The following is a 26,448-nucleotide window of genomic DNA, read 5'->3' on the forward strand; positions in this document are numbered from 1 at the left end:
AGGGTCGAGCCAGGTCAAAGCCAGAAGCCAGGGACCCCATCCAGCTCTCCATCATGAGTGGCAAGAACCCAGTCACTTGAGCTGTCACCATTACCTCTCAGGATCTGCATTATCAGGAAGCTGGAGTCAGGAATGAAGCTAGGTACCAAGATAGGGATGTGAAATCTTTTTTTTTTTTTTTTGACAGGCAGAGTGGACAGTGAGAGAGAGAGACAGAGAGAAAGGTCTTCCTTTGCCGTTGGTTCACCCTCCAATGGCCGCCGCGGCCGGTGCGCTGCGGCCGGCGCACCGCGCTGATCCGATGGCAGGAGCCAGGAGCCAGGTGCTTTTCCTGGTCTCCCATGGGGTGCAGGGCCCAAGCACCTGGGCCATCCTCCACTGCACTCCCTGGCCATAGCAGAGAACTGGCCTGGAAGAGGGGCAACCGGGACAGAATCCGGCGCCCCAACCGGGACTAGAACCCGGTGTGCCGGCGCCGCTAGGCGGAGGATTAGCCTAGTGAGCCGCGGCGCCGGCCTGTGAAATCTTTTTTAAATATTTATTTATTTGAAAGGCAGAGCTACAGAGAGGCAGAGGCAGAGGAGAGAGAGGTCTTCCATACGCTGGTTCACTCCTTGAATGGCCACAACAGCTCAAGGTGGGCCGATCCAAAGCCAAGAGCCAGGAATTTCTTCCTGGTCTCCCACATAGGTGCAGGGGCCCCAAGGACTTGGGTCATCTTCTACTGCTTTTCCAGGCCACAGCAGAGAGCTGGATCAGAAGAGGGGTAGCCGGGACTAGAACTGGCACCCATATGGGATGTCGGTACTACAGGCAGCGGCTTTACCTGCTACGCCACAGCGCCAGCCTGGGGATGTGAAATCTTAACCAATGCCTTAACAATTGGTCAGATGCCTGCCTCCAGACTTCCAATTGTAAATGCCTGCTGGTTTTTCCCCTTGGATGAGCGGCAGGATTGTCAAGTTTAATCTTTCACGCGATCACTGCAGTAGCCTCCTGGCTGATTTCTCTGCTTCCTTCCTTGCTGTCCAGTGACTTCCCATTTATTCAGATTAAATCCCAAATCTTGACAATAAATTACATTAATTTTTGCTTTGTATCTATCAGATAGTACTTTGAAATAGAAATATCCTACAAAGGGGTCGGCACTGTGGCATAGCAGGTAAAGCCGCCACCTGCGGCTGCAGCATCCCATGTGGGTGTTGGTTCAAGTCTCAGCTGCTATACTTCTGACTCAGCCCCCTGCTAATGCATCTGGGAAAGCAGTGCAAGACGGAGCAAGTATCTGGGCCCCTGCACCTGTGTGGGAGACCTGGAGGAAGCTCCTGGCTCCTGGCTTTGGATCAGCCCAGCTCCAGCTGTTGCAGCCATTTGGGGGAAGTGAACCAGCTGATGGAAGATACCTCTCTCTCTTTTTCCCTCTCTCTCTCTGTAACTCTGCCTTTCAATTAAGTGAATAAATATTTTTTAAAAAGAAATAAAATATCCTATATGTCAGGAATTCAAAATTATCATTTAGGGCAAAATCCATATGAACTTTCCACTTCCTTTTTGTACATTTAAAATTTTAATTGCCATATAACTCCTAGTTCACTTCTTAGCACTGTTGAAGACAAAATAAATTCATTGGGATAAATGATAGTATGATTGATAAAATATTAATATAGTTATACATAGCTTTTTATTACATTAGAAACAAATCCACGACCTTAAGGATATGTGACTTTGGTAAGTTCCTAATTGGATTAATATTTGAAATCTATTGCTCCATAAATGAACAGTGATATCAAAATATCATTTTTATCTCTTCTAGCCCTCAGAGATGTATTATATTATTCCACTTACTTTGGGGGTCAAGAGTAAGTTTATAGGAGAAGTTTCCAGACTGATTAATATAAAGGGAGCTGGACAAACACGAGCTCTCATTGACTTCCTCTATTCCAAAAGGATCTATCATTTCTGTAATAACCGAGGACAAAAATCCTGTGGGAATCTCATGTTGCAATATCTTTCTTATGTAAGCTGTTCCAGTTTTCCTAAAAACAAACAAAAAACATTAAGCAATTGGGATAAAACAGTCGTTCAAGTGTGCGAGTGTGTAAATATAATTTACAAATACAATACATCACAAATGGCTAACAAATGAATATTTGGTTAACTTTATTTAACCTCAGTAGTAGTCAATGAAATGGCAACTATAACAATGGGATACAATTTTCCACCTCTGAAATTAGTAAAGATTTCTATTAAAGAATTTATTTGAGAGTCAGAGTGGGGGAGGCACCCCCATCTGCTGGTTCACTCCTCCAGTGTCCAGAATGGCTGGGGCTGGGCTTGGGACAAATCTAGGGGTGAGAACACAACGCAGGTCTCCCACAACGGTGGCAGCAACTCAATTACTTGAGCCATCACTGCTGCCTCTCAGGGTCCACGTTAGCAGGAAGGTGGATTCAGGAGCTGGAGTTGGAAATTGAAACCAGTTACTGAGAAGTGGGACATGGGCATCTATATCCCTAGTCTAAATGGATGCCCTAACAAAGTATACTTTTTTAAAGAATTATTTATTTATTTGAAAAGCAGAGTTACAGTTAGGCATGCGCGGGGGTTGGGGGGTGTCTTCCATCTGCTGGTTCACTCCCTAAATGGCCACAATGGCCAGAACTGGGCCAATCCAAAGCCAGGAGCCTGGGGCTTCTTCCAGGACTCCCACGTGGGTGCAGGGGTCCAAGGACTTGTACTATCTTCTCCTGCTTTCCCAGGCCATAGTAGAGAGCTGGATTGGAAGTGGAGCAGCCAGGACTCAAACCGGCACTCATATAGTATTGCCAACACTGCATGTGCTGGCTTTACCCACCACAGTGCCACCACAGTGCCGGCCCCACAAAGTTTTTTTTTTTTTTTTAAGATTTATTTATTTACTCAAAAGTCAGTTACACAGAGAGAGGAGAGGTGCAGAGAGAGAGAGAGAGAGAGAGAGAGGTCTTCCATCTGCTGGTTCACTCCCCAGTTGGCTGCAATAGCCGGAGCTGTGCCGATCTGAAGCCAGGAGCCAGGAGCTTCTTCCAGGTCTCCCACGTGGGTACAGGGGCCCAAGGACTTGGGCCATCTTCCATTGCTTTCTCAGGCTATAGCAGAGAGCTGGATTGGAAGTTGAGCAGCCAGGACTCAAACCGAAGCCCATATGGTATTGCTGGCACTGCAGGTGGTGGCTTTAACCCGCTGTGCCACAGCTCTGGCCCCCTCACAAAGTTGTTTTTTTTTTTTTTAATTTATTTATTTGAAAGAGAGTGACAGTGAGAGAAGGAGAGAGGTGAGGGGGGAGGTCTTCCATCCAATGAATTCACTCTCCAAAGGCCTACAACAAGAGCAGCATCAAGCTGAAGCCAGGAGCCAGGAACTCCATCCAGGTCTCCCATGTGGGTGCAGGGGCTCAAGCACTTGGGCCATCATCTGCTGCCTTCCCAGGTGCATCAGCAGGGAGCTGGATGGGAAGCGGAGCAGCTGAGGCTCCTGATGGGGTGATGGTGTCACGATGGTGGTTTAACCAGCTGTATCACAATGCTAGCTCCTTTGGCAAGGATTTTTTTAAATTTTTAAAGATTTATTTATTTGAAAGCTAGTTACACAGAGAAAGAGAAACAGAGAGAAAGATCTTCCACCCACTGATTCATTCCCCACATGGCTGCAATGTCTGAAGCTGGGCTGATCCAAAGCCAGGAGCCAGGAGCTTCTTCCAGTCCTCCCAAGTGGGTGCAGGGGCCCAAGTACTTGGGCCATCTTCCACTGCTTTCCCAGGCTATAGCAGAGATTGTAAGAGTTTTAAACGGCAGGTGCAGTAGTGGTGAGAATGGAGAGGAAATAGATACTCATCCACTGCTAAGGGGGTTGTAAAGTAGTTCAAGCTTCCTAGAAAGCAATTTGATGTTACATGAAGGGAACCACCGTTTCCCTCCTCCGAGGCAGTCGTCTACGATGGTGGCTTGATATCGAGGGACTGCTGAAACCTGAGTTGGGCAGGGGAAGATTACCACACAAATATATTCCTCTCTGCCTTATGGAAATGTTAGAAATGAAAAATGCCAACCACAGGAAAATCCTATAACCGATACCACATGATTTACTTAGAGAAAATGTAACTTTTACATAGTTTTTTTTTTTTAAAGATTTATTTATTTTATTTGAAAGTCAGAGTTACACAGAGAGAGGAGAGGCAAAGAGAGAGAGAGAGAGAGAGGTCTTCCATCCACTGGTTCACTTCCCAGATGGCTGCAACGGCTGGAGCTGTGTCGATCCGAAGCCAGGAGCCAGGAGCCAGGAGCTTCTTCCTGGTCTCCCACATGGGTACAGGGCCCAAGGCCTTTGGCCATCTTCTACTGCTTTCCCAGGCTATAGCAGAGAGCTGGATCGGAAAAGGAGCAGCCGGTACTAGAACCGGCACCCATATGAGATGTCGACGCTTCAGGCCAAGGTGTTAACCCACTGTGCCACAGAGCCGGCCCCAACATAGTTTTAATTACATTAGGAAAATGGTCATATTATAATGTTCACAAGAATAAAGCAAAGTAAACATATTAAAATACATGTGGAAAGAACTGATAGGCAATTCATCAAAGTGTTAATAGTCACGATTTCAATTTCATCTTTTATGTTTGTCTTTGAGAAAGTTTCTATAACAAGCATGTGTTAACCTATAACCAAAAGTAATAGCACTTTTTGACTTTTTGGCTAAGAGTGTGGGTAATATGAGTATCTATTTGCATCAGGTTAGCATCTGTTTCCCTGATCATATTATCACACCTTTTATGCATCGACTGAAATGTCACATGTGTACAATTCATATGTATACAATTACTATGTGTCATTTAAAAATAAAAATATAGGGGCTGGCACTGTGGCATAGCAGGTTAAGTTGCCACCTGCAGCACCGGCATCCCATATAGGCACTGGTTAGAGGCTCATCTGCTCCACTTATGATCTAGCTCACTGCTAATGTGCCTGAGAAAGCAGCGAAAGATGGCCCAAGTGCTTGGGCCCCTGAACTCACGTGGGAGACCCGGCTGAAGCTTCTGGCTCCTGACTTCAGCCTAGCCCAGCCCTAGCCTTTGCAGCCATTCAGGGAGTGGACCAGGAGATGGAAGACCTCTCTCTCTCTCTGTGTCTGCCTCTGCATCTCCCTCTCTATAACTCTGACTTTCAAATAAGTAAATAAATAATTAAAAATAAAAATATATTAAAAATGAAAAATTTTAAAAGATTTATTTATTTGAAAGGCAAAGTTACAGAAAGAGGCAGAGACAAAGAGAAAGAGATCCTCCATCTGTTAGTTTATTCCCAGTAGCAGTGATGACTGGGCTGTGCTAGGCGGAATCAGGAGACTGGAGCTTCTTCTGGGTCTCCTATGTGGGTGCATGGAACCAAGTACTTGGGCCATCTTCCTGCTACTTGGGTACAACAGCAGGGAGCTGGATTGGAAGTGAGCAGCCAGGACAGGAACTGGTGCGCTGATATGGGATCTGGCACTGTAGGCAGCAGCTTGACCTCTGAGTCACAACACTGGCCTGAAAACAATCTACTTTTAAAGTGTTTATCTGGAATGTCTACACGTCAAAACTGAACCAACACAAACCTTACAGCCTTCACAAAAGTTAACTCAAAGTGGGTCACAGACTTAAATATAAAATGCAGAACTCTAAAACTCCTAGAAGATAACATGGGAGAAAGCCTAGATGACCTTGGCTAGGAAACCAGGATCCAGGAACTCAATCCAGGTTTCCCACATGGGTGGCAAGGACCCAACTCCCAAGCCATCACCTGCTGCCTCCTAGGGCCTGAATTAGCAGAAAGCTAGAACTGGGAGCAGAGCCAGGACTTGGACCCAGGCACTTCTATATGGTATTTGATCCGCCCAAGAGGCAGTTTAACCACTAGCACAAAAGCCTGCTCCATGCAGTTATTTTCTAACACAATGCCAAAGGCCCAAAAATGTACAAAACAAAAAATTGATAAGCTGACCTTTAATAAAGTTAATGACTTCCGCTCTGTGAAACATCCTCTCAAGTGATGCATGCCAGGAGGAAATACTAGCAGAAGACATCTCTGATAAAGCACTGCCATTCAAAACAAACTCTGGGGAGGGGGACAAACCTCCTTTTCCTCTACCCTAGGAGACTCTGTGACTGGGATCCTAGAAATCATACTGACAAAGAGAGAAATAGAGTTTGTTAACACGTGAATAACCTTTACATGTAGGAACAATGTCAGTGACAAGTATCTCAAAGGGGTGGTTAGAACTAGGGGTTTATATAGCATGTTTAAAAATATTTATTTTATTTATTTGAAAGATAGAGTTACAGAGAGAGGTAGAGCAGAGCAGAGAGAAAGAGAAAGAGACAGAGAGAGAGAGAGAGAGAGAGGGAGAGAGAGAATCTTCCATCCACTCCCCAAATGGTTGCAACGCTTGGAGTTGGACCCATCTGAAGCCAGGAACCAAGAGCTTCTGGGCCTCCCATGTGGGTGCAGGGGCCAAAGCATTTGGGCAATTGTCTGCAGCCCTCCCAGGCACACCAGTAGGGAGCTGGACTGAAGTGGAGCAGCCGGGACTCGAACCAGTGCCCACATGGGATGCCAGTGTGGCAGGCTGGGGCTTTAACCCACTGAGCCATAGTACTGAACCCTATTTAGCATATTTTAAAAAAAGATTTGTTTATTTGAAAGGCAGAGCAACAGAGAAAGAGAGATATAGAGAGCGAGCGCGAGAGTGAACGAGAGAGCGAGAGATTCTGATCTTCCATACTTTAATTTATTCCCCAAGTGGCCACAACAGCCAGAACTGGCCAGGATGAAGTCAGGAGCCATTCGAATCTCCCACATGGGTGGCAGGGACCCAAGCACTTGGGCCGTCTTCTGCTGCCTTCCCAGGTGCATCAGCAGGAAGCTGGGTCAGAAGTGGAGTAGCCAGGACTTGAACTTGTACTCTGATATGAGTTGCAGGTTGTGGGGAGCAACTCAGACTAGACTGTTACTCGAATTAAGACTTATTCTATGCATCTGCTCTCCCACAATATGGCGCTGGGAGAGGAGGAAACAGCTTCTACACAGCTGCCTCCAGTTCAACCAATAAACAGCAGGACCTGCTCCTGATTGGAGGAGAGCAGCGTACTCGGCGTGTGGGCAGCAGAGTTGGGATTGGTGGAAGAGGACTATAAAGGAGAGAGACAACATGCACCAGGAACATCTATAAGGAACACCTGTGTAGCCCCCGAGAGAGCCAGCCGGCGGTGTGCCGCTCCCCCGCGGAAGTGGGGAAAGTGGCAGGGGGAACCGCCCTTCCATGGAGGTGGAAGGGACGGTAGCCAACCCGAGAAGAACCAGCAGCAAACCCGGGAAGGGCCGAGCAGACAAAAGAACAGCGCAGGGTCCTGTGTCGTTCCTCCGTGAAGAGGGGGAGCGACATAATGGTGCCGTGACTCGGATATGAAGCCTAGGCAGGGTTTAGTGTCGTTCCTCCATGAAGAGGGGGAGCAACAGCAGGTGTTGCAAGTGGTAGCTGAAATGCTCTGCCACAAAAACCAGCTCCTTTTGTAACATCTTAACAAAGAACAATAAACTTGGAGCAAAGCGATGAGATGAAGGGAAAGAGATAGAGGTTTTCAGGGTGAGCAAACTATGAGAGGGCAATAAATTAGGGAAACCAATGGAAGATAAGGGCTGTTTGGGAAAGATCATTACGTAGATTCTTTTCTGTGTTTCTGGACTGATTCAGAGTCTAGAGTTGTCTCAGGTGATATAAGAATTATGCTGCCCCTCCTGTTGAGAGAGGACAGTTTTTGTTGTGCTGCTGCTTCTCAGTTAGTTGCCTTTAGCTCAAGATAATCCTTATGCCAAAGTGGCATATTTTGGGTGGCATATTCTGATTCCCTTCAGTACAAAGGATTCTTATAATACAACAGTAAGAAAACAAGCTATCTGTTGAAAAAGTGGACTAAAGTTTATAACAGACACCTCACCAAGAAGAGAAACAGATAGAAAATAAGCACATGAAAAGATGTTCCACATCATGTGTTGTGAGGGAAATGCAAATTTAAATGACAGAATAACCGAAATACAAAACATTGACAGCATCAAATACTGGTGAGGATATGGAGCAAAGGGGATTCCCTACTCACTGCTGATGGGGATGCAAAATGGTACAGCTAGTTTGGAAGATGGTTTGGTTGTTTCTTACTAAACAAAGCATACTCTCACCACATGACCAGCAATGTCCCTTGGCATTTACCTAAATGAGTTGAAGACTTGGGTCCACACAAAAAACCCTCACAAGGATGTTTATAGAAGTTTTTGCATAATCACCAAGTTGAAGCAACCAAGATGTGCTTCAGCACCAAATGGACAAATAACGGGGATATATCCAACAGTGGAATACAGTCCAGTGCTGAAAAAGAAATGAGCTACCCAGCCCCGAGATGACACGAAGAACTGTACATGCCTGCTGCCCAGTGAAGACCTGTACATGCATACTGTCCAGTGAAGAACCGTACATGCATGCTGCCCAGTGAAGAACCGTACATGCATGTTACCCAGTGAAGAACCGTACATGCATGCTGCCCAGTGAAGAACCGTGCATGCATGCATGTTACCCAGTGAAGAACCGTGCATGCATGCTGCCCAGTGAAGAACCGTACATGCATGCTTCCCAGTGAAGAACCGTACATGCATGCTGCCCAGTGAAGAACCGTACATGCATGTTACCCAGTGAAGAACCGTGCATGCATGCATGTTACCCAGTGAAGAACCGTGCATGCATGCTGCCCAGTGAAGAACCGTACATGCATGCTTCCCAGTGAAGAACCGTACATGCATGCTGCCCAGTGAAGAACCGTACATGCATGTTACCCAGTGAAGAACCGTGCATGCATGCATGTTACCCAGTGAAGAACCGTGCATGCATGCTGCCCAGTGAAGAACCGTGCATGCATGCATGTTACCCAGTGAAGAACCGTGCATGCATGCTGCCCAGTGAAGAACCGTGCATGCAAGCTACCCAGTGAAGAACTGTACATGCATGCTACCCAGTGAAAGAAGCTAGTCTGAAAGACGCCACACTGCGCGACTGTGTCCACGTGTCCTTCCTCAGAAGGCAAACCTACGGAGACAGTAGAGATCATGTGGGTGCTGGGGGCCAGGAAGAGGGAGGGATGGGTTAGCAGAACATAGAGGATTTTTAGGGCAGTGTCTCTAGAATGATGGCTGTGAGCCATTATACGTGTATCCAAACGTCTAGAATGGACAGCAGCAATGCAGCCCTAATGTAAGCTGTGGACTCCGGTGATGACGATGTGTCAGGTTCACCCACTGTAACAGATGTTCCACACACGTGTGGGACGTATATAGTGGGGGGGGTACGTGTGTGAAACAGGGGGCATATGGGAACTCTGCACGTTACTCAATTTTGCTAAAAATTGCTCAATTTTTTGCTGTAAAAGTATAATTGGCATACAACAAATTTTATTAATAAAATCTGAAGTCAATGGCCAATGACCAGTAAGCCATGATGATGATCAAAGGTGTCTCCCACTACAGGAGCAGTGAATGAGTCTTCTGTGTTCAGGATCAGGTTTGTTCTGGGGGTAATCAGGCTCTGTTCTCCCCGGAGAGGGGAGAAATCAGCCTTCAGAAGAGAGGGGAAAGGGATTTGGGCTTAAAGAGTCAGTGAATTCCAGAGGTGGAGAGAGATACCTGCTGGGTTGGAAAAACACAGCACAAAAGACAAACACCATCAAACTCAACTTCCTGTACATGGGGTATTTCAGAAAGTTCGCGGAAAGTTGGAACTAAAAGATAAATTTCTATTGTTGTAAAAAATGTTTGAAATTCATGCATTTTGGGCTCTTCAAAAAGTTCCTGGAAAATGCACATTCTAAAAAGCAGTGCACAGATTCCAACACTCGAACATGCACATACCCTCTGTAGTAAGCCCCACTCCAGTGCCCGTGCTCTTTCCCGGACCACCCTGCCCACTGCGCTTCCCTCCAACTGCACTGCGTGCCTCAAGCCTACAAGGCTGCCAGACTGGAAGACCCCGTCTCTGTCCTCTCTTCACCCTGTCAGCAGCCTGCATCGCTGTTGGCCACCCTAACACCTCCTTTCTTGGTTCACACGGTCTCACATTTTTCTGTATTTTTTTCCCTACCTGCCTGGCTGCTCCTTTGTAACTCAGTTTTCTTTGGGGGCCTCCTTCTCTGCCCAGTCTCTGTTCCTGGAGGGGCCAAGGGCTTTTCTTCTCTATGCATGGCTGAGCATTCAGGTAGAGCCCCCTGTCCATAGTGAACAATCACCAAATGCGAAACCTTTGGTCTGACTTTTCCCAGCTACAGATTCATGCATCCAACTGCCAACTGCACATCTTCAAGCCGATACCCAGTGGACACTTCAGGCTGCACATTTCTAATGGGGAACCTCCAGTTACTCTTTCCTAATACCCGTATTCTTCATATCAGGACATGACAACATCCATCACGTGGCTGCAATCCAAAAACAGAGCTAGTTCTTGATCACTCCCTGGCCCAGATTCCCAACAGAAAATCCATCACTAAATCCTGGCTTTTCTCAAGTGCACCTGTTCCGGCACCATCATCTGTGTTAGTTCAACAGTTTTCTAAGGAGCCTGGCAGCTTCCACTCTCATCCTGTCCTATACTTTTCATAACAGTCAGGGTGTTCTTTCAAAAATGTAAATTAGATTATATAACGGGCCTACGTAAAATTCTCCAGTAGCTTCCACTGACCCTTCTCACACAGCTTACAGCACCTTACGCGGCCCGGCACTTGACTGTCTCCTCGTTGCCTTTCCATCACAGCCTCTCAGCGTGCACCCTCCGCGCTGGCCCTCGTCCTGCTGACTCCCTCCTCCCTGCTTTTTCTTGCCTCCCTGCATTTTCTCCTGCAGTTTCTTTAGCCTGGAAAGCTCTGTCCTTTCCCCTTGCTCTTGTTTATCCTCTCCCTTCCTCTATCACTATGTTTACTTCATGGCATACATTATGTCTTACATTACTGATCACTATGTTCCGAAAGTTGTATTTATGAGATGCATGAAGTTTGTATTCCTTAAATAAAAGGCTTCTGGGAAAAAATAAAATTAACATTTTAAATTGACACAAAAATTGTAATATTTATGGAATATCATGTGATGTTTCAACACATGTATATATTGCATAAAAATTATTATGATTATTTTCATCTAATTGTTACCTTTGTTTGTTCCTTAAAATGTCATCTCCGTGTGGGCAAGGACCTGGTCTCTCTTGCTTATCACCATATTCCCAGCACCTAGCGTAAGAGTTGACGTGTGATAGACACTCAGTAAATATTCATTGAATTGATGAATGGATTTACTGAGTCTGTTTTGATGATGTTTTCTTTTTGAGTATGTAACAGGAACATGGATATTAAGTTATTACTTTTGGGGCCAGCACTGTGGCATAGCAGGTTAAGCTGCCACCTACAGCAATGGGGGCCCATATGGGCACTGGTTCATCTGCTTCTTTTTGCTTTTTAAAGATTTACTTATTTATTTGAAAGGCAGAATTACAGAGAGGCAGAGGCAGAGGTAGAGAGAGAGGTCTTCCATCCACTGGTTCACTCCCCAGTTGTCTGCAACAGCCAGAGCTGCGCTGATCTGAAGCCAGGAGCCAGGAGCTTCCTCCAGATCTCCCACGCAGGTGCCGGGGCCCAAGGACTTGGGCCATCTTCTACTCCTTTCCAGGCCATAGCAGAGAGCTGGGTTGGAAGAGAAGCAGCCGGGACTTGAACCAGCGCCCATATGGGATGCTGGCACTGCAGGTGGAAGCTTTACCCACTATGCCACAGTGCCAGCCTCCTGCTCCACTTCTGATCCAGCTCCCTGCTAATGTGCCTGAGAAAATCAGCAGAAAATGGCCCACATGCTTGGGCCCCTGCACACATGAGGGAGACTTGGATGAAACTTCCGGTTCCTGGCTTCAGCCTGGTCCAGCCCTGGCCATTGTGGTCATTTGGTGAGTGAACAGCTATGTAACTGTACTTTTCAAATAAATAAATTAAAGAAAGTTATCATTTTTAGGATTTTGTGAAGAGTCTTAAGAACAATTGATCTTGTTACCAAATGAGAGAATTCGTGTTCAAACACTTCCCTATTTGTGAAAGGACTACGCTTCCTCTGCTACCAACCAGATACAGTCATTTTTTTTTTTTTTTGACAGGCAGAGTGGACAGTGAGAGAGAGAGACAGAGAGAAAGGTCTTCCTTTGCCGTTGGTTCACCCTCCAATGGCCGCCGCGGCCGGCGCGCTGCGGCCGGCGCACCGCGCTGATCCGATGGCAGGAGCCAGGAGCCAGGTGCTTTTCCTGGTCTCCCATGGGGTGCAGGGCCCAAGCACTTGGGCCATCCTCCACTGCACTCCCTGGCCACAGCAGAGAGCTGGCCTGGAAGAGGGGCAACCGGGACAGAATCCGGCGCCCCAACCGGGACTAGAACCCGGTGTGCCGGCGCCGCTAGGCGGAGGATTAGCCTAGTGAGCCGTGGCGCCGGCCCGATACAGTCATTTTTTAAAAATATTTATTTTATTTATTTTAAAGGCAAAGTTCCAGGCAGAGAGGGAGAGACAGAGAGATCTTCCATCTGCTGGTTCACTTCCCAAACGGCCACAATGGCCAGGGCTGGGCCAGGCCAAAGCCAAGAGCTTTACCAGGTCTCCCACATGGTTGCAGGTGCCCAAAGACTTGGGCCACCTTCCGCTGCTTTCCTAGGTGCATTAGCAGAGAGATGAATCAGAAGTGGAACAGCAGGGACTCCAACCGGCACCCATATGGGATGCCAGCATGGCAGGCACTGGCTTAATCCACTACACCACAACTCTGGCCCCAGACACAGTCTTCTATTTGTGGATATCTAATCAATTCCTACTTGGAGAGGATTTCCACTCAGTTCTCAACATCTCATTGCAGTTGTGCCCTTCTGTTTTGGTGAGATTATTCCAGGGCCCCATGAAGCACTCCTTGATAATGTCCCGAATCCCTTCTTTCCATCACCTCTCATCCTGACTCATTTCTCCAATCGCATTCTGAGTTCCAAGTTACCAATTGCCATCTCCATATTGCCTGAGCCTTTCTCCCAGCTTGTCTATCTCAGTACCTGTCTTTTTTTTTTTTGACAGGCAGAGTGGACAGTGAGAGAGAGAGACAGAGAGAAAGGTCTTCCTTTGCCGTTGGTTCACCCTCCAATGGCCGCCGCGGTCGGCGCGCTGCGGCCGGCGCACCGCGCTGATCCGATGGCAGGAGCCAGGAGCCAGGTGCTTCTCCTGGTCTCCCATGGGGTGCAGGGCCCAAGCACTTGGGCCATCCTCCACTGCACTCCCTGGCCACAGCAGAGAGCTGGCCTGGAAGAGGGGCAACCGGGACAGAATCCGGAGCCCCAACCGGGACTAGAACCCGGTGTGCCAGCGCCGCTAGGCGGAGGATTAGCCTAGTGAGCCACGGCGCCGGCTCAGGTACCTGTCTTAAGTGCGTATGAGAACCTCAGAAGAACTCACATTAAGACCACATAGAGCTGAAGGCAGTAAATAGCAGACAAGTACACGTGTGTTTCATAAGGTGAAGAGCCAGACATGGAGCAGAGTAATGGGAGTGGAAGTGACTCCATTGTTCTGGTGAGTCTACCCCCAGAATACCCTCAAATCCTCCCATTCCCCTCCATTTCTACCTTCAATATCTTAGACAAAAACACTAAAATTGTAGCCTACACTATTGTAAAATCCTTCAAGCTGATCTAAGTGTATCCACATTTTTTACCCTCCGATGCAGTCTCCACATCCCAGCCAGCGTCGTTCTAAAACAAAAGAATCACGTAAGTGATAGCTTGGAGAGGCGGTCACAGTGGCACACTGTTTCCCTCTCATCTCCATGTCGCTCTCCGCAGAGAAGTGCTTCTCTCTCACGGTAAGCCAGGAAGGACCTCAAGGGCGAGGACTTATATGTCTGGGAAATACAAAGGGTGGATCCTGACTAGACATCCGGAATATAATGCTTACATACACAACGGAAAAGTCATAAAGATATCAATTAACTTTAGAGTCTAAGTTAACACAAATGTAAAAATCTCAGCTAATTATAGAGAATAAAAGTCCCAGTCCAGCAGATGAAGAAAAAAAAATGGATTAAGGAGAAAAAAGGGAGATGGCTGAATAGGGGAAAGATAAGCTGATTTTGATCATGGGAAAATACCAGAAACACAAGGGAGGATCTGCGTTCCGGGAGATAGTTGGAGAGAATTTCTTAGTGAAAAGTCTTCAAAAAGCAGAGAGACCGCCACAGAGCAACAGAGATTGTCCCAGCAGCTCATGGGACATCACCAGTGACTCCGTGGCTGGCGGGCGGCAGGGAGGCCATCTTCCCAGAGCAAGGTGAGGGGAGTCTGCAGGAGCCTTAGCTCCACTGACCATCTCCTCTGGGGGAGAGAGTCGCAGTCCTCACTGACTTTGAATCCAGGTGGACGAGTCCGCAGGGGGCAGGGTGCCCACTTACCTCTGAACAGAGGGCACAGTATCACAATGAACACAATTAATGTAACCAATAAATATGAATACAATTCCTGCACCCAGCAAGAGGAGATTAAATGTTCTACAAACGCACAAGGACCTGAAGGAGTTCAGAATATAGCACCCCAAAGTCTCCACTCTGGCATACCGATTGTTTTGTGTTAAAGACACTTAATGTGCACACACGCACACACACACAACCACAGGTGCAGAAAGAACACCCTGACCTTCCTGAGAGCAGGAGATAAAATTCCAATTTGGAAGACGTCCTCTATACACGTGGACAAAGACATATTCATAACTTGATACAGGGAGCTGAAGCCAAGAGAAGTCTTTGCAGATGGTTCAGCTTTTTAAAAAAAAAATTTAAAATTATATTGAAGTTATACAGTTCAATATATGTCATATATACAGATTTAGTATCATAGTGGCACTTCCCCTCACCCTCCCTCCTGACCCTTCCTCCCCCTCCCTCTCAGAGTCCCACTCTTAATTTTTACAAAGATCTATTTCAGTATACTTAATGATCACATAGTTAACCTTACCCTAAGTAAAAGAGTTCAACAAATAGTATGAAGAGAAAGAAAACAAAACACTCTTCCTCCATAGAGGAGACGGGGTATAAGCAATGGTCCATTCTCGGAGCAGCTGAACTTTCTGCTGCGCGTCACTTCTGCGTGGTTGACCACCCAGCCCCGGCCCCGGCCCCCAGCCTCATCGTGTCTGCCAGACTCAGTGTGTGAGTGTTCATGTCTAACTGCTGCTTTATGAGGGCTCTCCTGTCACATAAAACTTGTGATTTATAAAACGTAAGTTTACGCTTTCCTCTGTTAATTTGTCTTACGTCTGTTTAATTCTCAGGCCCAGACAAAAACCTCTGGTATGGAGTGAAATGTCGCCTCCCCTACAAAGTATTTACAAAAACTGAAAATAAGGAATGGCTCAGCCTGAAGCCATAAAGTAAGTGTCAACCAATTGCAAAACACGAACTTCCAAGGAACAAAAAATTCCAATTCGAGCAACTAAGACAAATACTTGTTTATCGAGCTAGTATCATCTAATTAACAAAACCATACAATATGGGAAAGGAAAAAGGGAATATGAGAGAAATTAGCGGCCAGTTTCACTCAAGAACACAGATGCCATGATCCTAAACACGCGCGAACAGGATCCAGAAATGTGCGCCAGTGACAGAAGGACCAAGGCAGGCTGACTCCAGGTTCAACCTTGAACCCACAACACGATTCACATTGAGTAAAAAGGTTAACAGGGGAAATCTGAGTAGGTGGAAGAGAAAATTTTAGTTTAAAATGAAAATTAAAAAACTCTCAACCTCTTAAAATAGAAAAAAAAGAACTTGCTTTAAATGAGAGTTCAAAAAGATCACAAAAAAATGGTGAAATGTTTAAAATATTTCTTTTAAAGGTAGAATAACAAAGGGACAAAAAGAATAACAAGGAAGCCCACACCTCCTATTTAACAAGGTGTTTGGGGTCCTGGACAGCGTAACAAGAAAAAGCTTTACTTTTTACTAAGAAATGTTAAGGAAGAAACAAAAGAAATTATTTGCAGGTGATATGATTATCTACTTTAAAAAAATCTACTGCCATTCGAATGCTCAAAAGAACATGTAGGGAAAAGTACCAGAATTATTAAACAAATTTAGCAAATTTGACAAATATAAGATCACCCTATAAAAGGCAATTCTTTTTTTTTTTTTTTTTGACAGGCAGAGTTAGAGAGTGAGAGAGAGAGAGAGAACGGTCTTCCTTCCATTGGTTCACCCCCCAAATGGCCGCTACGGCCAGCGGCCAGTGTACTGTGGCTGGCGCGCTGCGCCGATCCGAAGCCAGGAGCCAGGTGATTCCTCCCAGTCTCCCATGCAGGTGCAGGGCCCAAGCACTTGGGCCATCCTCCACTGCCTTCCCGGGCCACAGCAGAGAGCTGGACTGGAAGAGGAGCAACCGGGACAGAATCTAGTGTCCCAACCGGGACTAGAACCCAGGGTGTCGGCACCACAGGCAGAGGATTAGCCTAGTGAGCTGCAGTGCAGGCCTATAAAAGGCAATTCTAAGACTTTTGCTTTAGATGGAGAAAGATGCAACCTAACAAGGAAGCAAACAGTCCTCACTTTCCTTAACCGCTCAGAGAGGGAACTGGAGTCACAGATAACCAGCTAGTCTGAAACGCAGAATAAACCACGCCCAGCAAACTGAACACCAGGCCAGTCTCACCTATGAAAACACTGGAAGAAGAAGCACATCACATGAGCAAGAATTAGCTAGAACTTTTAAAAAGCACCAAAGGCCAGGGCCGGGGCTGTGGTATAGCGAGTAGGGTCGCCACCTGCAGTGCTGGAATCCCACATGGGTGCCGGTTCGAGTCCCGGCTGCTCCACTTCTGATCCAGCTCTCTGCTGTGGCCTGGGAAAGCAGAAGATGGCCGAAGTCCTTGGGCCCCTGCACCCGCGTGGGAGACCTGGAAGAAGCTCTTGGCTCCTGGTTTCTGGCTTCAGATCAGTGTAGCTCCAGCTGTTGTGGCCAACTGGGGAGTGAACCAGCAGATGGAAGACCTCCCTCTCTCTCTCTCTGCCTCTCCTCTCTCTGTGTAACTCTGACTTTAAAATAAATAAATATCTTTTTAAGAAAAGGGGCCAACTATGTGCTAGCACGGAAATGCTGGGGACATCTGGCCGATCGGAGCCTGCACTCACCCTCAAGCTGCACAGGCTGCCCTGGAGGGCTCAAGACAAAGGCCGGGGCAGGGCAGTGGACCGAGGTGGCTCGCACTGGCCGTGCAGGCAGTGTGGTGGCATCAGAGCGTGGGAGCAAACTGGCTCCACAGGTCACCGACATCCGTGACCCTTCTTTCACAGGCAGTGAAAGCTTTCGATCGCAGGACGTCGTGTATCACACACTGTTTCACGTGGGCCTCTGAAGGGGTGCTGGCACCCAAGGCCTGGCCCCCACCCTGCCCCCTTCTCCCTGGGGCACAGCAGCTGTAACCCACTTGAGAGAGGACGTAGGCACTCGTCCTGCAGGCCACGCACAAAGGGCAGCGCAGTAACTCTCTGCCTTTTACGACAGCCAGGATGCTGTGTTTTTTGGTCCTACGATTTGAAGAACACAATGATCTTACTACCAGGGGATCTAGCTGCAGGTGTAAGGCAGAATTTGGCTACGGCAAGAGGTAACTGTGGTTAGCAGGCTTTTTTCTTTCCTTAATGGAACTTGACAAGCTGAGCCCACCATTTTAATGGAAGACCAAAAGCCAAGAAAAACCAGAGAGAGGGGAATATTCACACATGTTCCGTAGTTGAAAGAATTTAGTCAGCAGAGAAAACCAACATGCCAGAGAGGAGACCAGACACAGACCAGCGCATACATGGGACTGCGACGTGTCACAGGGCGGCAGTGCAGATGGAGCGGGAGAGGAGAGCACTGGTGGACCACTGATTATTCACATTAAAGAAAAAAAAAGGACAGAAAGCAGATTCGGAGACCCAGTGGAGAGCTTGGATGTTATGCTAAGAGAAACCTTCCCAGATTCCCCCAACAGAAGAGTAACTCCGACAAGTACTTCCTCAGTGCTGTTTCTCTTGGAGACCTCCACCAGCTGTAATCACACGCGTGTCCTTTCCACGCGCTAGCACAGGAGCTCAGGGAGTGCAGGAGTTGAAACTCGGGGTCGCCACTTCGTCATCGAACCTTGCAGGTAGTCAGTGTTAAGCCACTGCTGAGGGATAGACAGATGGCTCTCCGCCCACTACCCAGAGATCTGCCTTTGGCCTTCTGCCGCTCCCATAACTTTGGGCTCCCAAATCCTTGACCCAGCCAGCTCAAGTCCCGCTTGCTCTTCAGGTCTTGGCTTATGTTTCCTACCTTGGAGCAACCCATTCCCCAGAGAAAATAAAAGTTACTGGATCTTAGCACAGATTATACTGTCTTGATATTTAAATAACATTTATTCTTAAGGAAATTATTTTATGCTTTAAAAATAATTCAAATATAAGAAATTACATATAAGAAATTATATATTTCTTATATTTGAATAAGAAATTATATACATATAAGCATAGGTAAATTTTTTCAAAAGTGATTTTATAAGCTTTCTACAACGAAACACTTATATAAATTAACTGATCCAGAATGTTACTCATACAAAAGACATCTAAAATAAAAAAGCAATTCTAGCAATCACTGATAGTTTTCTTAGAAAATTCTACAATCCACATTTTAAAAGTACTACTCCCAGCATTCGTTATGTCCGATTTCCACCTTATCTCTACCTCAGAGTAAGTGGCCTCATGGTGCATGGTGCCATTGGCTCTGGACAAGATAAGTGTTGACAGTTCAATACACACACAATACACAGATTTCAACGGCTGGAAGACGAAGGCCACTACTTTGGGGTGAGTGTCTTAGTCTGTCCAGGCTGCTATAACCAAAGTGCACAATTTGAGGGCTTTGTAAGCAGCACAAATACACTCCCCATGGTTCTGGAGCCCAGGAAGTCTGAGCTCAGGGTATCAGTAGATGTGATGTGTTGGGGAGGTCCACTTTCTGGTTCATAGGTGGTGCCTTCTCTGTGTGTTCTCACATGGGTCTCTCTCTCTTTTTATTTTAAATATTTATTTTATTTATTTGAAAGACAGAGTTACAGAGAGAGGTAGAGCCAGAGAGAGAGAGAGGTCTTCCATTCCGCTGGTTCACTCCCCAAATGACCACAACGGCTGGAGATGTGCCGATCCGAAGCCAGGAGCCAGGAGCTTCCTCTGGGTCTCCCATGTGGGTGCAGGGGCCAAGCAGTTGGGCCATCTTCTACTGCTATCCCAGGCCATAGCAGAGAGCCAGATTGGAAGAGGAGCAGCCGGGACTAGAACCGGCGCCTATATGGGATGCCGGCGCTTCAGGCCAGGACTTTAACCCACTGTACCACAGCGCTGGCCCCAAGGGGGTCTCTTTTATAAGGGCACTAGTTCCACTCATGAGGGCACAGTCCTCAAGACCTAGTCACGGGGCTGGTGTTGTGGTATAGCGGGTTAAGCTGCCACCTGCAGTGCTGGCATCCCATATGGGCACCAGTTCAAGTTCTGGCTGCTCCATTTCTGATCCAGCTTCCTGCTAAAGGACTGGGAAAGCAGAGGAGGATGGCCCAAGTACGTGGGCCCCTGCACCCATGTGGGAGACCCAGATGAAAACTCCTGGCTCCCGGCTTCAGCCTGGCCCAGCCCTGGCTGTTGTGGTCATTTGGGGAGTAAACTAGTGGATGGAAGACTTCTCTCTTTGCCTCTGCCTCTGCCTCGCCCTCTCCCTCACTGTAACTCTACCCTTCATATAAACAAACAAACAAACAAATAAATAAATCTTATTAAAAAATATCTAACCATGTCCCAAAGGCTACCTCCTAACACCATGATTTTAGGGGTTAGAATTTACAGGTGGGGCACATTCAGATCATGGCTGTGAGTTTCTGGTAATCTGAAATTGTTGCTGTTTTGGTTTTTAGATTTGGGAGTTGGATCCATATCATCCTTACAAGAGAGTTTTTAGGCCTTAAGGATACCTTTAAGGGTCACTGGTTTGGAGCCAGCTTCGTGGCATAGCAGGTTAAATTGCTACCTGAGATGCCAGCAGCCCATTTCAGTGTCTGTGTCCTGGTTGCTCCACTTCCAATCCAGCTCCCTGCTAATGCTCCTGGGAAAGCAGTAGGAGATGGCACAAATACCTGTACTCATATAGCAGACCGGGATGAAGCACCTGGCTTTAGCCTGGCCCAGCCCTGGCCGTTGCAGCTATTTGGGGAATGAACCAGTGGATGGAAGATCTCTCTCTCTCTCTGTCAAATAAATAATCTTTTTTTTTTAAAAGAGTCATTGGCTCTTGTCAATATCTTTTTTATTTTTTATTTTTTACAGGCAGAGTGGACAGTGAGAGAGAGAGACAGAGAGAAAGGTCTTCCTTTTGCCTTTGGTTCACCCTCCAATGGCCGCTGTGGCCGGCGCACCGCGCTGATCCGAAGGCAGGAGCCAGGTGCTTCTCCTGGTCTCCCATGGGGTGCAGGGCCCAAGCACCTGGGCCATCCTCCACTGCACTCCCTGGCCACAGCAGAGAGCTGGCCTGGAAGAGGGGCAACCCGGACAGAATCTTGTGCCCCGACCGGGACTAGAACCTGGTGTCCCGGCGCCACAAGGCGGAGGATTAGCCTATTGAACCACGGCGCCGGCCTCTTGTCAACATCTTATAAGAATTCCTGAGAATTCTGTGCACCTGGCACGCAGGATCTCATGTAAGATGGCCTCCATCGCGTTAGATGTGTGTGTCTTGAGGACATGTAAGACTTGTCTTATGAGTAGACGGTGTGTATAAACTAGCTCAGGACAAGTGTGCTGCTCCAGATGAGGAATGTATGTTTCTACAGCTTGGGCTGCAGACAGAAACGGCAGAAACGGCAGTCTGCTTCTACAACTGGGGCATCAGAAAAGGCATCTTGGACTCTACAAATGTACTCATATTTGGCCTTGAGGAGTATCAAAAAAATGACTCTATTTGAATAAAAAATTACCCAAAAAAGTAGGCTCAACATTTAGAATCTAGAAGCCAGTACATAATCAGAATAACTGAGACAAATCACTACCTGGAGCGTATCAGTTTTCCATAGTGAATATTCTTGAATTTCTTGGTGTGGACAGTTTCCGGAGGCTCATTCAGAGGTACGTATGCAAAAAAGAGCATTTCATTTAAGGAGATATACTGGGGAGCTAGTGCAGTCTCAAAGCCCATATCAGGAGCCTGGAATAGGAAGAAAGAAAGCATTTCATTGAAACTTTTTATACTTTAGTAGTTTTGACAAAATTCAAATAACAGACTTATTTCCACTTCACTTGAAAACAATACTGCGTTACTTATTAATTGGGGGTAATATTTCAACATTTTCTTTTGAATATTCATGTGTGCACAAGGGCACATGCACTTTTCTGTTGAGGAGGAAAGCAGTCCTGGTAACGAAGACTGAACTTAAGATTCCTCACCCTCTGCAGACGGCAGACGGCTGGAGTGGAAGGGCACGTGGAGGCTCGGCTCCTGCTGTTTGTGTGTGTGAGGGGTTGGAGGTGCAGGGTGTAGACCTGGTTCTGTGTGTGTGTGAGGGGTTGGAGGTGCAGAGTGTAGACCTGGTTCTGTGTGTGTGTGAGGGGTTGGAGGTGCAGGGTGTAGACCTGGTTGTGTGTGTGTGTGAGGGGTTGGAGGTGCAGGGTGTAGACCTGGTTCTGTGTGTGTATGAGGGCCTGGGGGTGCAGGGTGTAGACCTGGTTCTGTGTGTGTGTGAGGGGTTGGAGGTGCAGGGTGTAGACCTGGTTCCGTGTGTGTGTGAGGGGTTGGAGGTGCAGGGTGTAGACCTGGTTCTGTGTGTGTGTGAGGGGTTGGAGGTGCAGGGTGTAGACCTGGTTCTGTGTGTGTGTGAGGGCTTAGGGGTGCAGGGTGTAGACCTGGTTCTGTGTGTGTGTGAGGGGTTGGAGGTGCAGGGTGTAGACCTGGTTGTGTGTGTGTGTGAGGGTTGGAGGTGCAGGGTGTAGACCTGGTTCTGTGTGTGTGTGAGGGCCTGGGGGTGCAGAGTGTAGACCTGGTTGGTGTTTGGAGTTTTATCTAGGAACAGGCCCGTGAAGTCCCTCTGCTTCTTCAAAAGCTGTCGCTCTGCCTCAGTCCAGGGACTGCAGGACACCAAGCGTCCTGACTCCATGGCCACACCTTCCTCACTTCCCCTGGTTCACAGACATCCCCTGCAGCCGTCTCTGGCCTGGACTTCTGACCTGTGTCCTTTCAACACAACCTTCTCCAATCCTGATTCTGGCCAGCTTTGGGAATTTTTAGGGGTGGGGACCAAACCTGAAGGGGATGTTGGGGCTGACCTCGTCTGCTAGGGGCCAAGACGTAGGTATGATGTGGGGCACACTCGCTGGGGGCACATCCACCAAATAGTGCCTTCATGATCCATTTTTCTATCACGATTTTTTTTTTTTGCTAGTGCAGGACCGAGCAAATTGGTTGAAGGCTCTTTAAAATTACTGAAAAGGCTGAGAAGTATTTATAATTCTGCTAAGACATTCGAATCTTAGAGCGGCAAGGGTGTCCCATGCAAAGTATATGCAAATCCACAAAAGGCTAAAGGACAGGCCTTGAAGCTGGTTGGCTGGCTAAGTGGCTGGTTGTGTAATTTAGGGTAATTATCTGGCCTCTCTGTGCCTCCCTTTCCTTAGAAGCAGGATGAGGAAGGATCATCATCACGAAGGTTAGGAATGCACACAGTAAGAGCTCAGAGGTTTCAACTGTCATGACTTAAACTATTACATAAGGGAACTAAGGCACTTTATAAAGTGTGCTGGCAGGAGCCGGCCCTGTGGCGCCGCCTGCAGTGCCAACATCCCATATGGGTGCGGGTTCGAGTCCCGGCTGCTCCAATTCCTATCTAGCTCTCTGCTTTGGCCTAGGAAAGCAGTAGAAGATGATCCAAATCCCTGGGCCCCTGCACCCGCGTGGGAGACCCGGAGGAAGCTCCTGGCTCCTGGCTTCAGATTGGCACAGCTCTGACTGTTGCGGCCAACTGGGGAGTGAACCAGTGGATGGAAGACCTCTCTCTGTGCCTCTCCTTCTCTCTCTGTGTAACTCTTTCAAATAAATAAATAAATCTTTTTTAAAAAAGTATGATGGTAGTGGAACACTGAGGGAACTGCCTTGTTGGTTAGTTCTGCCCTCCCGATTATGTCACACCGTGTCTATGCACAGGATCCATGCCTCAGACCAGAGGGAGCACCCAGGGCATCCTGTGGCAGCCTCCTAGTAGCACACGGGAGTCCCTGTCTGTAGGAAGCAGAGCTCGGACAGGAGAAGCCAGGACACTGTGCTTTCCCCTGAAGTCTTGGCCTGGCCATTGCAAGGATTTTAATTTTTTTTTAAGATTTATTTTATTTATTTGAAAGAGTTATAGAGAGAGATTTTATTTTTTGTTCTGTTTTTGAAAGGCAGAGGGATGAGAAAGAGAGAGAGACAGACAGACAGACAATATCTCTTATCTGCTGTTTCACTCCCTGAATGTCCATAACAGCCAGGGGTAGACCAGGCCAAAATCATTTCCCTGGAACTCAGTCTGGATCTCCCACGCTGGTGGCAGGGACCCAAGTACTTGAGCCACCACCTGCTGCCTCCCAGGGTGTGCACTGCAGATGCCTGGAATCAGAATTGGTACTCCAGAACCAAGGACATTGCAGGTTTTTTTTTTTTTTTTTTTTTTTTTTTTTTTGACAGGCAGAGTGGACAGTGAGAGAGAGACAGAGAGAAATGTTTTCCTTCACCATTGGTTCACCCTCCAATGGCCGCTGCAGCCGGCGAGCTACGGCCGGTGCACCGCACTGATCTAAAGCCGGGAGCCAGGTGCTTCTCCTGGTCTCCCATGTGGGTGCAGGGCCCAAGCACTTGGGCCATCCTCCACTGCACTCCCTGGCCACAGCAGAGAGCTGGCCTGGAAGAGGGGCAACCGGGACAGAATCCAGCGCCCCAACCGGGACTAGAATCCGGTGTGCCGGCGTCGCAGGCGGAGGATTAGCCTACTGAGCCGCAGCACTGGCCCCAAGCAGTGTCTTAACCACAGTGCCAAACACCCACCCTGGAATGATCTTTGAAAACTACATTCTTTGGGCCGGTGCTGTGGCACAGCGGGTTAACGTCCTGGCCTGAAGCACCAGCATCCCATATGGGTGCCAGTTCAAGACCCAGCTGCTCCTCTTCTGATCCAGCTCTCTGCTGTGGCCTGGGATAGCAGTAGAGGATGACCCAAGTCCTTGGGCCCCTGCACCCACGTAGGAGACCTGGAAGAAGCTCCTGGCTCCTGGCTTTGGATCCGTGCAGTTCCGGCCATTGCAGGCAATTGGGGAGTGAATCAACGGATAGAAGACCTCTCTCTCTCTGTCTCTCCTCTCTCTGTGTAACTCTGACTCTCAAGTAAACAATAAATAAATCTTAAAAAAAAAAAAAAAGAAAACTACACTTTTTGCACTATTTCTTTTAACCCAAAGGACAGGTTTTGATTCAATTTCGGTCAAAAGTGTTTGATTTTTTTTCTGATATGTAGAGGTATTTCACGACTGCGTGGTCAACAATGAACTCCTGGGCACAGGTGCAGTCACAGGCGGCACACTGCACGTGCCGGTGCCCAGGGAGGCCAGCAGCGCTCGCTCTCAAGAGGAGAATGGCCCCCTCCCAGGGAGGCAGGGTTAGCATGAGCGAGGAAGGAAACTCCCAGTCCTTCAAGATTGAACTTGAACTCTTCAAGGTGCTCAGCCCCACCGAGCGTGCACTGGGAGTCAGGGACCCAGCTTGGAAGACATGGAGGGTCTGCCACTCGATATTTGCATGGAGATTGCCCAACTGGAGGCTGAAGCTGTGCACCCTGCGTGGAAGGTGCTGGGGCTGATCCCTGTAATGTGGAGGTTTTCCGTTAGCTAAATAGGGCCAGGGCTGGTATCGAGGCACAGCTGAGTTAGCCATCACTTGTGACGCCAGTATCCCTTATAGGAGTGCTGGTTTGAGTCCTAGCTGCTCTGTTTCTGATCCAGCTTCCTGCTAAAGCCCCTGGGAGGGCAGTGAAGGATGACCTAAGTATTTCAGCTGCTAGCACCCACATGGCATACCCATATAAAGCTCTTGGCTAATGGCTTTGGCCTTGCTCAGCTCTGGTTGTTGCGACCATTTGGGGAGTAAACTAATGGATGGAGGATCTCATTCTCTCTGTCACTCTGCTTTTCAGATAAACAAAATAAACTTTTTTAAAAATTAGAAAGTTAAATGGAACATAGTGCATTAGTGAGAGTTTGTCCCTGGGCCTGGCATTGTGGAACAGCAGGGTAAGCCACAGTCTGTGCTGCCGGCATCCCATATGGTTCTAGTTTTAGCTGCTTCACTTCTTTGATCCAGACTCCTGCTAATGTGCCTGGGGAAGCAGTGGAAGAGGGCCCAAGTACTTGGGTCCCTGCACCCATGTGGGAGATCCAGATGGAGTCCCAGGCTCCTGGCTTTGGCCTGGCCCAGCCCTAGCCACTGTAGCCATTTGGGGAGTGAACCAGCAGATGGAAGATCCTCTCTCTCTCTCTCTCTCTCTCTCTCTCTCTCTCTCTCTAACTCAGGCTTTCAAATAAATAAATAAAATCTTAAGAAAAAGTTTGTCCCTAAGGAGAACACTTTCTTGTTTTCCCACTATTCCGCATAAAGAATGTGGCATGTATTCCTTAATCAAGGCAAGCGGCCGGCACTGTGCACAGTCAGTTGGGCCCTTTCCTGTGATACCCACATCCCACACGTCCCAGCTGCTCCAGTCCTGATCCAGCTCCATGTTGCTGTGCCAGGGAAGGCAGCAGAGGATGGCCCAAGTGCTCAGTCCCCTGCCACTCACATGGGAGACCCAAACTGAGTTCCTGGCTCCTGGTTTCAGTCTGGAGTAGCCCTAGCCATTGTAGCCATTTGGAGAGTAGCCAGCGATGTAAGATCTGGCTGGCTGTCTCTCTCTGTAACTTTGCCTTTGAAATAAGTAAATATTTTTCTTTTTTTAAAAGCAACCCCACCCCAAAAGAGCACAAACTGTTTCAATGATTATATCACTTACCTGTCCAAAAATACTTCTAGAATTTTCTAAGGTGGAGATTGACCTGCCAGCTTCAAAGTGATCTGGAGTCAGTTTATGTATGAATCCCAAGTGGTCATAGTATAATGTGAAGATTTTATCGGCAACATTTCCAATCTTAGTGTATTTGCTTAATCCTAGTAGGAAATAAACAGAAGTCTGCTAATACTGATGTAACACAACTAGAAAAATTTTAATTGCATACGTTGTAAG

The 26,448-nt window shown here is 47.6% G+C and overlaps 1 protein-coding gene across 1 annotated transcript in view; it reads right to left on the reverse strand.

Moving 5' to 3' along the window:
- Positions 1-26,448, reverse strand: part of CATSPERB (catsper channel auxiliary subunit beta) — a 106,824-nt gene that overhangs the window by 24,128 nt on the left and 56,248 nt on the right. Inside the window, exons 15-17 of the mRNA XM_051826122.3 lie at positions 26,218-26,372; positions 21,205-21,359; positions 1,846-2,036 (exon numbers count right to left, since the gene is read on the reverse strand). Coding sequence (XP_051682082.2) covers positions 1,846-2,036; positions 21,205-21,359; positions 26,218-26,372 — 501 coding nt within the window. The remainder of the gene's footprint in view (positions 1-1,845; positions 2,037-21,204; positions 21,360-26,217; positions 26,373-26,448) is intronic.

This window comes from Oryctolagus cuniculus, chromosome 20, assembly GCF_051225735.1.
Source record: "Oryctolagus cuniculus isolate XC-2025 breed Fujian yellow rabbit chromosome 20, ASM5122573v1, whole genome shotgun sequence".
In the NCBI taxonomy this organism is placed as follows: domain Eukaryota; kingdom Metazoa; phylum Chordata; class Mammalia; order Lagomorpha; family Leporidae; genus Oryctolagus; species Oryctolagus cuniculus.